Genomic DNA, 13,453 nt, shown 5'->3' on the forward strand with positions numbered 1-13,453 from the left:
ATCACTTTTACAGTGATATCTCAACATATACTTATTGCATTTTAATCGTTTTGACCTGCATCTTATCAGATAAATATTATATATTTTTCTAAACACTGTGGTGTATTTTTGTAGTGCTATACTGTGTTATTGTATGATATATTGCACAAATACTTTACACATTATCTTCTAAGTTAAGCCTGACTGCTCAGTGCCAAGCTACCAGAGGGTGGGCACAGGATAATTTGGATTGTGTGTAATTTACCCTGACTAGAGTGAGGGTGCTTGCTTTGACAACCAAAGACCCCATTTCTAACATAATGCTTTTTCCATTGTTTGTTCTTCCAGTACCTTGTGGTGCAAGGAGTATTGCAGCATAGCATCATCTGATTAATGTAAACAATATATTAAATATTGTTAAACTTTTAAACCCCTTTCTCTTACAGATAAATAATTCTGACCTTACTTCCTTGGACGCAAGTTTAACAGACGCAGTTGGCGAGTGTGTAAGTCGAATATTTGTTCATACTTCTAGGCTGTAATTGTCACAGATTTCTCCATCAGTGCTCACTTATGTCATCCCTTGCAAGTTGTACTCCTTTCTTTTTTACAATCACCACTCAGTACTTGCCATTATGTTTTTATGTTTGTGCATTAAATGTATTTGCAATATTGTTAACTAACCATCATTGATTCCTAAACGTCTCCTCCCACTTATCATATTTTATGGGCGTTAATACGCATTTGAAAATGTCCTGACTCCTAAAAAGTATATTGATTTATTTTTTATTTTTTTTATTTTAAATGTTGAGTGTTATCACCAATATCTTAGCTCATTTTTCACACTAAGTAAATGCATTTCAATGAGCACTGCCTCATTAGTCTTTGAAAATGATTTTAGAAGTTAGACTGACATTCTTTGTCTTTCTTGTGATTCTGTTTTCTTGATGCTGGTTTTTCACAGTAAACTGTTATTCTTTTTAACAGTTTTTTGTTTTTTAAATCTACTTTTAATCGTATCTGATATAATGAATCCAGATCATCCCTGTTAAAGGCGATTTTCATGTTTACACATGTTCTTTGAAGCCATTACATTCCAAACGTTTAGCAAGTATGATTGAACAAACACTAGCTTTCTTGCCACACAAACATTAGTTATTAATTTCCTCTAAAATAAACTGGCAAATCCAATAGGTCTATATTTTAAGTGAATGTGACTTTTACAGAGCTTATTTTTTTAAAGAAAAGAGTGCTGATGCCTGAGGCTGTGCTCCGAAGCCATGGTTGGTGCAATTAAACATTAGTGCACCTAATACTGTGGGTAGGTAGTGTTAAATCCACTACCATACATCCCAACTCCTTTATCTCACTCTCGCCTGCTTTCTCACTGCATGACGTTTTTTCCTTAATTCACTTCCTCTGTTTTTCCAGTTTGTGTGCCTTTCCCTCGATAATTAACTGATGCAGAAAAATAAGTGCTAGTGGCCTCTGCCGCCTCAATTTAAGCACCTGTCTGTTCACTGATTTAAGTCTGTGAATGTGATAATATAGATAGGTGAATGGAAGCACTTGTCAAAGGGTGTATTAATTAGGGTGACCAGATTTTGCCCCTCTGCAGAGTGCATTGTATTTAAAAAGATGGATATGTACTTTTACGTTTTTTTGTGTCCTAACATACAAATTTGTTTAATAAGTGGTATACTTTATTTTGGAACAGGTAGAAATGTTTGGCTTCAGAGGAATTGTAATTTAAAATATTCTTTAATGGTAATGTCACATTTTAACTCACAATCCTGAAAATGGCACTTTAAGAAAGGTGGCCTTTTTTGTCCTAACTATTTGGTGCATGCAACCTGTGTCCCGTGACACATGACTTGTGGAGTGGCAGTTGACATTTTGTATTCGTCCCAGACAGTGAGACAAAGGAAGACGTGGTGTTAGCTGGATGGACTGTCCTGCCAGGATGAGAGGGGCAGAGCTGTTCCCTGCCCCATATACGTTTCAATGGAGACTCCTCCAGCACACTTGCAAAGAACAGTATATCATGCTTTTGTCACCCTAGACCTCTTGACTTGTAGCAGCAAATTCCTTACCTTTGAATTCTCCCTAGGTGTCAGACTGGATCCATAAGATTTTCGTGAGCTGTACTCCTGCGTGCCAGTAGGTGGCATCGATCGGCTCAGTGTCCATCGGCTGGAGCGTCTGCACCAGAAATGACATTGTGTTCCTTATACAGGTACCACCCAGGCGCGCTGACATCCTTTCTTTTCTTTCCATGCCAGTCAGCACCGATCCGCAGAGAGCTACCCCTCAGTTGTTTAACTGGTCTTTTTTTAGACTTTTGTTGAATTATTTTTCAAGAGGTTTTCTCCTGCTGTGTCGAGGGATGTTTTCTAGGACAGGATTCAAGCCTCGCAGATACTGTCATCGGGTGATGTCCTAACGGATCTGCACCTCTTGTGTTTGTGGTGTGTGCAGCGGCATCACGGCCTGAAGTCTTGCGCAGATTGCAGGGCCATCCACCCGAACACTTTGAGGGAGTGGTCCCTAATGCTGATGGTGGCTTGGCACGCAGCATCTTGCAGGTTGAGGTCTCAGTTAAGAGGAAGGTCCCGGGACTAGTCACAGAGTTCAAAGTGTCATCCCATTCGAAGTTCTTGCTGTGATCGGGAAGTCGACGCATAAAAAGAAAACCAAGAAGTTGAAGCGCTCTTTGACTTGTCCTGAGCCGTCGGCCGACACCACAGTGGAGCGAGCATCATCCTTCTAGGCCTTGTTCTGTGGAACTTGTTCCTGGGCTGACTCTCCACATCCCGAAGCATCATTTGCCCAAATTAAGGGATTCCATGAGGCCTGCACCTCATTTTTGGGCACTCTGGCTCTGCTTAGGCACCCACAGAGTCTGACGTGGCCCCATCGGGTTCCATGCAGGCAGCTTCGGACTCCGTGCTGATGGGCTCTCAGGGATCCAGTCCTGGATCCGGACCAGCATGGGTCATACCTTCCTCGGCCCGATGCCGACTCTCCCGGAAGCGCTTTCCCCATTGTCCTCTCTGACCCCGACATGAAACTGGATGGGCGTCGCCCAACTCTGGCACCGGCAGGGGCTTTGCCCACTTTCTTATATCCTGAGCCCTATTTCACCAGGCTAGGCCTCGGGGAACAATGGGAAGGGTCCCTGGACCCTTAAAAATTCTAGCCATATGAAAGTGAAATGGGCTGACGTATGGACTTGGGTGAAGCCAGCGGACTGGACACATTTCTGGATACTGGATTCTTTCTCCCCCTACCATGTCTACGGAGGTGGGGAGGCTGAGGACCTGGACCTTCAACTGCCCTCGGTGGCTGTCAAGACTGATCTCTTGACAGAGGTGCTGCAACCAGGAGTTTCCACCTCAGAACCCCTGATCCCCTTCAGTGATGCCGTCACTGACGTCCTACTGGGCACCTGGTCCAAACCCAGCATGGGTGGCTCCTCTGAACAGGACGATTGTCCGCCATCATCACCCCCACCTGGGGACCTATGTATTGTGACGCAGCACCCCACCCCAAGAGCTGGTAGTCCAGTCCTCTACTTTCCAAGGTGCGTTCCCTACCGCTCCCCCAGAAAGGGAATGCAAAAGGTTGGATTCACTTGGGAAGACGATGTTTTTTTCCGCCAGCCTTGCATTTGTCAGTGAACACTCCATGCCTTTTCTGCTGTTATTCCACATGCTGTGGGATACGGTTGCACAAGTGCTGCCACAGGTCCAGGAGGAGACCCAGGGTGTACTCGCTAAGGTTGTTGCCAATGGGCGAGACGCAGCAAAGTTCACAATTTGTTGCAGACTTGACATTACTGACTCGCTAGGCAGACCGGTTTCCACAACAGTGGCCCTGAGGCACCACGCCTGGCTGAGGACGTCTGGATTTTCAGGGGATGTCCAGGTTTCTTTGATGGACACGCCCTTCGATGGCAGCTGTCTCTTCAGAGACAAGGCAAATTCTGAGCTTGGGTGCCTCGAGGATTCTTGGGCTATGACCAGGATCTAGGGCCTAGTGGCGGCCCCTCATCTCCCCAGTCTGCTTTTTGCCCCTTTTTTGGCTACTGAAGGGGTTACTAACCATGCCTATTCTTGTCCAGCCACCATGCCACGCATGCTGCCCAGCCTCTGCGTGCCCGAGGGACCCCCTGACCTCATGAATCAGGTGGCCAGCCCCCTGCAGCAGCCTCTAACCCCTCCTAGTCTGCCTCTTCCCCACCTTTGACCTGTGGGCGGCAGGATTCGCCATCACCTGCTGCACTAGCAATCCATTACTATTCTATTTACAAATAGTCTGAAGGGGCTGCTTCCTCCCTGTAGAAAGCTGGCTGTGTAAATACTATATCAGAATGAGATATAGTGTGCACAGAGTCCATGGGTTCCCCAAGAGGCTTGACGGAGGCAGTAATAGATAATACTAATGCTCTATTTGTGGTAGTGTGGTCGAGCAGTTAGGTTTATCAAAGGGTAGTGTTAAGCATTTGTTTTACACACACATGCAATAAGTGAAAACACACATTCAATGACTTAACTCCAGGCCAATATGTTTTTATAGAAAAATATATTTTCTTAGTTTATTTGAAGAACCACATGTTCAAGATTTGCAGTAAACACTTTAAATGCAAGGTACTTCACTTAGGTACTTTAGGAACTTTGAATAAAAACAATATCATATACAGTCTTTGTAAAAATGGCGATAAACTATTTTGAAAGTGGACACAGTGCAAAAATCAACAGTTCCTGGGGGAGGTAAATAAAGGTTAGTTTGTGAGGTAAGTAAAACACTCAAGTCTCAGTTCTGGAGCATAGGCAGCCCACCGTTGGGGGTTCAAGGCAACCCCAAAGTTACCACACCAGTAGCTCAGGACCAAAGAGGTGCCCAAAACACATAGGCGCCTATGGAGAACAGGGGTGCTCTGGTTCCAGTCTGCCAGCAGGTAAGTACCTGCGTCCTCGGGGGGGGGTAGACCAGGTTTTTTTTTTTAGAGCACTGGGGGGGACACAAGTAGGCAAACAAAACACACCCTCAGCGGCACAGGGGCGACCGGGTGCAGTGTGCAAAGCAGGCGTCTGGTTTTAGGTAGGAAACAATGGAGGGACCCAGGGGTCATTCTAGCGGTGCAAGCAGGCACGGGGGGGGGCTTCTCGGGACAGCCACCACCTGGGCAAGGCAGAGGGTTGCCTGGGGGTCACTACTGTGCTGAGGTTTGGTTCCTTCAGGTCCTGGGGGCTGCGGGTGCAGTGTTGGTTCCAGGCGTCAGGTCCCTTGTTACAGGCAGTCAAGGTCAGGGGGAGCCTCTGGATTCTCTCTGCAGGCGTCGCTGTGGGGGCTCATGGGGGTCGTCTCTGGTTACTCACAGGCTTGCATTCGCCAGGGAGTCCTCCCTGAGCTGTTGGTTCTCTGAATCTCGAGCTGGGGGCATCGGGTGCAGAGTGAGAAGTCTCATGCTTCCGGCGGGAAATGTGCAGTCTTTGTAAGTTGCTTCTTTGTTGCAAAGAAGTAGCTGGTTTGAACCGGGCCGCTGTTCATGGGAGTTTCTTGGTCCTTTAGTCCAGGGCAGTCCTCTGAGGCTTCAGAGGTTGCTGGTCCCTGTTGGATGCGTCGCTGGTTGCAGGTTTTCAAAGTTGGAGACAGGCCGGTAGGGCTTGGGCCAAAGCAGTTGTCGTCTTCCTCCTTCTCTGCAGGCTTGTAGGTCAGCAGTCCTTCTTGTTTCTTCAGATGGCAGGAATCTGATTTCCTGGGTTCAGGGTCGCCCCTAAATACTCAATTTAGGGGGGGTGTTTAGGTCTGGGGGGCAGTAGCCAATGGCTTCTGTCCTTGAGGGTGGCTACACCCTCCTTGTGCCTCCTCCCTGAGGGGAGGGGGGGGACATCCCTGTTCCTGTTGTAGGATTCCTCCAAAATCAAGATGGAGGATTTCTAAAGGCAGGGGTCACCTCAGCTCCGGACACCTTAGGGGCTGTCCTGACTGGTGGGTGACTCCTTGTTTTTCTGATTATCTCCCAAGGACTTGTCACCAAAAGTGGAGGCTGTGTCCAGGGGGCGGGCATCTCCACTAGCTGGAGTTCCCTGGGGCATTGTAACACAAAGCTTGAGCCTTTGAGGCTCACTGTAGGTGCTACAGTTCCTGCAGGGGGGAGGTGTTAAGCATCTCCACCCGGTGCAGGGTTTTTTTGGCCTCGGAGCACAAAGGCTCTCACCCCAGAGGGTCAGAAACTCGTCTCTCAGCAGCAGGCTGGCACAGACCAGTCAGTCCTACACTGAGGGATTGGGTAAAATACAGGGCGCATCTCTAAGATGCCCTCTGTGTACATTTTTTAATAAATCCAACACTGGCATCTGTGGGTTTATTATTCTGAGAAGTTTGATACCAAACTTCCTAGTATTCAGTGTAGCCATTGTGGAGCTGTGGAGTTCGTTTTGACAAACTCACAGACCATATACTTAATATGGCCACACTGTACTTACAATGTCTAAGAATAGACTTAGACACTTTAGGGGTGTATTGTTCATGCAGCCATGCCCTCATCTGTGGTATAGTGCACCCTGCCTTAGGGCTGTAAGGCCTGCTCGAGGGGTGACTTACCTATGCCACAGGCAGTATTTTGTGGGCATGACATCCTGAGGGGGCTGCCATGTTGACTTTGCCTTTTTCTCCTCACCAACAGACACAATCTACAGTGGTAGTGTCCATGTTAGGTTAGGGGACTCATAGGGTGGCACAACATGTGCTGCAGTCCTTAGGGACCTTCACAGGTCACAGGGCCCTTGGTACCACTGGTACCTTTTACAAGGGACTTTTCTGTGTGCCAGGGGTGTACCATTTGTGGAAACAATGGTACATTTTAGGTGAAAGAACACTGGTGCCAGGGCCTGATTAGCAGGGTCACAGCACTCTTCTCAGTCAAATCAGTATCACACAAAAAGTGGGGGGTAACTGCAACAGGGAGCCATTTTCCTACAGATACCAAACTTCCCAGTATTCAGTGTAGCCATTATGGTGCTGTGGAGTTGGTAATGACAAACTCTCAGACCATGTACTCAATATGGCTACCCTGCACTTACAATTTCTAAGAATGGCCCAAGTATACAACTGTTCACTGCCCTATCTGGCACTTGGATTCCTTGATAGAGAGGCCTGCTGCTTGCAGGTGGACCAGGTGATCCTGCCAGTTAGAACTCATTTACCCCTCCATCGATTACACAATCTTACGATCAGATGGCGTAGGCTCATTTGTCTCTTCTAAGCTGGCCCAGTGTGTGGTGGGCACCTATGGTGTTACACCTTTTGCTGGGTCCAGGCAAACCCAATTAGATAGTGTTATTTTCTAGACAGCCAGGGCTCTCTAGGGTATCTTATCTAGAAGGCATGTAAAGCACTTGCAATACCACAGTGTAGGAGGCTGGCCTGGCTTGTAATGGGTACCACAGGTACTTACACCTTGTGCCAGGTCCAGTTATCCCTTATTAGTGTAGAAGAGGTGTTTCTAGCAGCTTAGGCTGATAAGAGGTAGCTATGGCAAAGCAGCTTAGGCTGAACTAGGAGACGTGTAAAGCTCCTACTATACCACTGGTGTCATATGCACAATATCGTAAGAAAACACAATACACAGAAGTACTAAAAATAAAGGTACTTTATTTTTATGACAATATGCCAAAAGTATCTCAGTGAGTACCCTCAGTATGAGGATAAGTTATATACACAAGATATATGTACACAAGCCAAACTTAGGCAAGTAACAGCAAGAAAAGTAATGCAAGCAGTGTAAAATTACAGTAGATTGCAATAGGAGCACATAGGTATAGGGGCAACACAAACCATATACTCCAAAAGTGGAATGCGAACCACAAATGGACCCCAAACCTATGTGAGCTTGTAGAGGTTCGCTGGGACTGTAAGAAAACAGTGAGGGTTAGAAAAATAGCCCACCCCAAGACCCTGAAAGGTAGGTGTAAAGTGCACCTACTACCCCCAGAGAGCACAGAAGTCGTGATAGGGGGTTTCTGCAGGAAGAACAAACACCAGCACTGCAACAGTGGATTTCCGGACCTGAGTACCTGTAAGACAAGGGGACCAAGTCCAATAGTCGCGACAGTGTCGAAAGTGGGCAGGAGCCCAGGAAATGCCAGCTGAGGGTGCAAGGAAGCTGCCACCGGATAGAAGAAGCTTGGAGTTCTGCAAGAAAGAAGAGAGCTAGGGACTTCTCCTTTGGAAGACGGATGTCCCACGTAGCGATGAAGCTTGCAGAGGTGTTCCCACGCAGAAAGACCGCAAACAAGCCTTGCTAGCGGCAAGGGTCGCTGTAGAGGTTTTTGGGTGCTGCTGTGGCCCAGGAGGGACCAGGATGTTGCCACTTGGAGGAGGAAACAGAGGGGGCGCCCAGCAACTTAGGGAGCCCTCACAGAAGCAGGCAGCAGCCACAGAAGTACCTGAACAGGCACTTGGAAGAAAAGTGAACAGGAGTCCACCCGAAGTCACAAAAGGGAGTCCCACAACGCCGGAGGACAACTCAGACGGTTGTGCACTGCAGGAAGGAGTGTCGGGGACCCAGGCTTGGCTGTGCACGAAGGAAATCCTGGAAAAGTGTACAGGAGCCGGAGCAGCTGCAAATCACGCGGTACCCAGCAATGCAGTCTAGCGTGGTGAGGCAAGGACTTACCTCCACCAAACTTGGACTGAAGAGTCACTGGACTGTGGGAGTCACTTGGACAGAGTTGCTGAGTTCCAGGGACCCGGAGGACCAGTGATGCAGTCTTTTGGTGCCTGCGGTTGCAGGGGGAAGATTCAGTCGACCCACGGGAGATTCCTTCAGAGCTCCTGGTGCAGGGAGAAGGCAGGCTACCCCCAGAGCACGCACCACCTGGAAACAGTTGAGAAAGCCGGCAGGGTGAAGCAATACAAGGTTGCTAGTAGTCGTTGCGGTTTTGTAGGCGTCCTGAGCAGTCAGCGGTCGATCCATTGGCAGAAGGTGAAGAGGGAGATGCAGAGGAACTCTGATGAGCTCTTGCATTCGTTATCTGGTGAGAGCCCCAAACCAGAGACCCTAAATAGCCAGAAAAGGAGGTTTGGCTACCTAGGAAGGAGATTGGCTACCAAGAGAGGTAAGAGCCTATCGGAAGGAGCCTCTGACGTCACCTGCCTGCACTGGCCCCTCAGAGCAGTCCAGTGTGCCACAGACACCTCTGTTTCCAAGATGGCAGAAGTCTGGGACACACTGGAGGAGCTCTGGGCACCTCCCCTGGGAGGTGCAGGTCAGGGGAATGGTCACTCCCCTTTCCTTTGTCCAGTTTCGCGCCAGAGCAGGGCTGAGGGATCCCTGAACCGGTGTCGACTGGCTTATACAGAGATGGGCACCATCTGTGCCCATCAAAGCATTTCCAGAGGCTGGGGGAGGCTACTCATCCCCAGCCTTCACACCTAGTTCCAAAGGGAGAGAGTGTTACACCCTCTCTCAGAGGAAGTCCTTTGTTCTGCCTTCCTGGACCAGGGCTGCCTGGACCCCAGGAGGGCAGAAACCTGTCTGAGGGGTTGGCAGCAGCAGCAGCTGCAGTGGAGACCCCGGAAAGGCAGTTTGGCAGTACCCGGGTTCTGTGCTAGAGACCCGGGGGATCATGGAATTGTCACCCCCAATGCCAGAATGGCATTGGGGGTGACAATTCCATGATCTTAGACATGTTACATGGCCATGTTCGGAGTTACCATTGTGACGCTGTACATAGGTAGTGACCTATGTACAGTGCACGCGTGTAATGGTGTCCCCGCACTCTCAAAGTTCGGGGAATTTGCCCTGAACAATGTGGGGGCACCTTGGCTAGTGCCAGGGTGCCCACACACTAAGTAACTTTGCACCCAACCTTCACCAGGTGAAGGTTAGACATATAGGTGACTTATAAGTTACTTAAGTGCAGTGGTAAATGGCTGTGAAATAACGTGGATGTTATTTCACGCAGGCTGCAGTGGCAGGCCTGTGTAAGAATTGTCAGAGCTCCCTATGGGTGGCAAAAGAAATGCTGCAGCCCATAGGGATCTCCTGGAACCCCAATACCCTGGGTACCTCAGTACCATATACTAGGGAATTATATGGGTGTACCAGTATGCCAATGTGAATTGGTAAATTTTGTCACTAGCTTGTTAGTGACAAATTTGGAAAGCAGAGAGAGCATAACCACTGAGGTTCTGGTTAGCAGAGCCTCAGTGAGACAGTTAGGCATCACACAGGGAACACATACAGGGCACATACTTATGAGCACTGGGGCCCTGCCTGGCAGGTCCCAGTGACACATAGACTAAAACAACATATATACAGTGAAATATGGGGGTAACATGCCAGGCAAGATGGTACTTTCCTACATACAGTAGTTGCACTGTGACTTATCACACATGAAAGCAACTAACAGTGTTGCAAAAATAAAGGTACTTTATTATTGGTACAACAAACTAGATTACTATTGGTATACCTCCCTTTGGAGGTATGAATACACAAGATATACGTGTAAGTACTCAGGAAAAGCATAAATTAGCAAGGGCTCTATGAGGGGCAATCCATATACTAAAATAATGGTGCCCCCCACCAAAATGTATGGAGTAAACAAGCGCTGGGAGAGAATGGAACCCCGAAAGGTAAGTACTTAGAAGATCCCCAGCAGCTGGCTGCAGAGAGGTAAGTTACACGGTTTACCCATATGCTAACATGGGGACGTTGCAGTTGGAAAATGCAGAGGCAGGACCAGACCAGTGGAACCTAAGGACAGCTTCTGGGTGAAACGGACCTGCAAAAGAAGACAGAGCCCAGTCCACGCAGGAGTGTCCAGGTAGGGCAGGGGCCAATGCCCACCCTTCTCTAGCTGAAGATCCGGGTCGACTGTGATGGATGAAGTCCAGCTTGCGGGGTCCAGGAGCTGCAGAGGAGTCCCTGAAGTCACCTACAAGCTGTACCTAGTCGGTCACCGGATTACAGATGGGTCAGTGGTCAGGATAGCCACCAACAAGCACAAGCAAATGCAAGAAGAGCTGTTGGAAGTTTTGCAGAGCTGTGGAGAACCAGCAAGTTCCTGGGAACTTGACCCTTGGAGGTCTGGGCTGCTCCTCAGAGGCCAGGAGAGCCAGCGGAAGCAGTCAGACCCCCCAAAAGCAACCCACTGGCAGCAGGCACAGTAAGTTGCAGTGAGGCCTAGTCAGCACACCTGAAGAGAAGTCCCACATTGCTGGAGCAGGAGAGAGGACACTGTCCTTGCAGAGGTGGTGCTGGGGACCTGGGCTACTTAGTCTGAAGATCCCTCGGAACAGGGATTAAGCCTTAGTTGGTGCAACAATTGCGGTGCAGAGGGATTCTGTCCCAGTGGCAGAGGCATGGGCTTACCGTCTCCCATGTCTGACAGAAGGTAGAGAGGACTCTTGGATTCCTCAGAACCACCACCTGTGTTGGAGAATCTTCGCAGATCCGGAGGACAGAAGATGCCATCAGCTGGACGTTGGTGCCTTAGGTTCCTGTGAATACAAAGGCGGGGATGACTCCTTCACTCCAAGGGAGATTTCCTCTTGCTTCTTCGGTGCAGCTGAAGTCTTGCCGATCCCAGGGGATGCACAGCCATGGAAATGTTGCAGATTGCTGACGAGCCGCAGAAACAGTGTTGCAACGAGAAGTGTTCTTAGGTGTTGCAGTCTTGTTCAGTTGCTGTGTTGCCCAGCAGCAGTTCTGGAGGCCTGGAGCAGAAGATGTCTTTGCAGAGAGGTCCTGGTGGAGGCTTGTATGACGAATCTGGGGACGCACCCTCAAGGGAGTTCCTAAGTTATCTAAAAAAAGTGATTTGCCACTCTTGTGTGACCACTTACCAGGAGGGGTCTTGGACGTCAGCTATCTGGCCACCCTAGGGGTGGAGCTGGAGAGGGGAGTTGAAACTCTCCTTTCCTTTTTGTGTTTCATGCCAGAGCAGGGACTAGTGGTCCCTGGAATGGTGCAAACCGGATTATGCAAGAAGGGCACTAAATGTGATCTTCAAAGCAGCCCAGTAACGCCTATTTCCAAAGGAGAGGAGGTTGCACCCCTCTCCTACAGGAAATCCTTTGTTCTGCTGTCCCCAGCTTGAGCTGTTTGTAGGAAGTTGGCTCTGTATATACTATTTTAAAGTAAGAAATAGTGTGCACAGAGTTCAAGGGTTTCTCCTTCGAAGTAAGATAGTGGCAAAAAGAGATCATTCTAATGCTCTATTTTGTGGTGGTGTGGTCGAGCAGTAGGCTTATCAGAGGGCAGTGTTAAGCATTTGTTTTACACACACAGGGAATAAATGAGGAACACACACTCAAAGACAAATTCCAGCCCAATAGGTTTTTATATAGAAAAATATATTTTCTTAGTTTATTTTAAGAACCACAGGTTCAAGGTTTACAAACAATACTTTAAATGAAAGGTATTTCACTCAGGTATCTTAGGAACTTTGAATTATCACAACAGCATGTACAGGTTTGGCAAAAATGGCAAGCTATTTTAAAAGTGGACACAGTGCAAAAATCAACAGTTTCTGGGGGAGGTAAGTAAATGTTAAGTTCACAGGTAAGAAACACTTACAGGGTTCAAAGTTGGGTCCAAGGTAGCCCACCGTTGGGGGTTCAAGGCAACCCCAAAGTTACCACACCAGCAGCTCCGGGCCGGTAAGTTGCAGAGGTCAAAGTGGTGCCCAAAATAAATAGGCTTCAATAGAAATAGGGGTGCCCAGGTTCCAGTCTGCCAGCAGGTAAGTACCCGTGACTTTGGAGGGCAGACCAGGGGGGTATTGTAGGGCACCGGGGGGGACACAAGCAGGCACAAAGTACACCCTCAGCGGCACAGGGGCGGCCCTGTGCAGAGTGCAAACAGGCGTCTGGTTTTCAATAGGAATCAATGGGGAGACCTGGGGGTCTCGTCAATGATGCAGGCAGGCACTGAGGGGGCTCCTCGGGGTAGCCACCACCTGGGCTTGGTAGAGGGTCTCCTGGGGGTCGCTCCTGCACTGGAGTTCGGATCCTTCAGGTCCTGGGGGCTGCGGGTGCAGTGTGTTTTCCAGGCGTCAGGTTCCTTGAAGCAGGCAGTCGCGGTCAGGGAGAGCCTCTGGATTTCCTCTGCAGGCGTCGCTGTGGGGGCTCAGGGGGGTCAACTCTGGCTACTTACGGGCTCTCAGTTGCCGGGGAATCCTCCCTGTAGTGTTAGTTTGCCACAGGTCGAGCCAGGGGCGTCTGGTGCAGAGTGGAAAGTCTCACGCTTCCGGCGGGAAACGTGTGGTCTTTAAAAGTTGCTTCTTTGTTGCAAAGTTGCAGTTTTGTCGAACAGGGCCGCTGTTCTCGGAGCTTCTTGGTCCTTTTAGATGCAGGGCAGTCCTCTGAGGCTTCAGAGGTCCCTGGTCCCTGTTGGATGCGTCGCTGTTGTAGTTTTTCTTGAAGTGGGAGGACAGGCTGGTAGGGCTGAGGCCAAAGCAGT

The 13,453-nt window shown here is 48.9% G+C and overlaps 1 protein-coding gene across 2 annotated transcripts in view; it reads left to right on the plus strand.

Moving 5' to 3' along the window:
• The window catches only part of LOC138261372 (heat shock factor protein 3-like), a 271,372-nt gene that overhangs the window by 217,619 nt on the left and 40,300 nt on the right, over positions 1-13,453 (plus strand). For both annotated transcript variants that reach the window (XM_069210255.1, XM_069210265.1), the window contains exon 11: positions 426-485. In XM_069210255.1, the coding sequence (XP_069066356.1) occupies positions 426-485 (60 nt within the window). The remainder of the gene's footprint in view (positions 1-425; positions 486-13,453) is intronic.

Source organism: Pleurodeles waltl, chromosome 2_1, assembly GCF_031143425.1.
Source record: "Pleurodeles waltl isolate 20211129_DDA chromosome 2_1, aPleWal1.hap1.20221129, whole genome shotgun sequence".
Lineage (NCBI taxonomy): Eukaryota > Metazoa > Chordata > Amphibia > Caudata > Salamandridae > Pleurodeles > Pleurodeles waltl.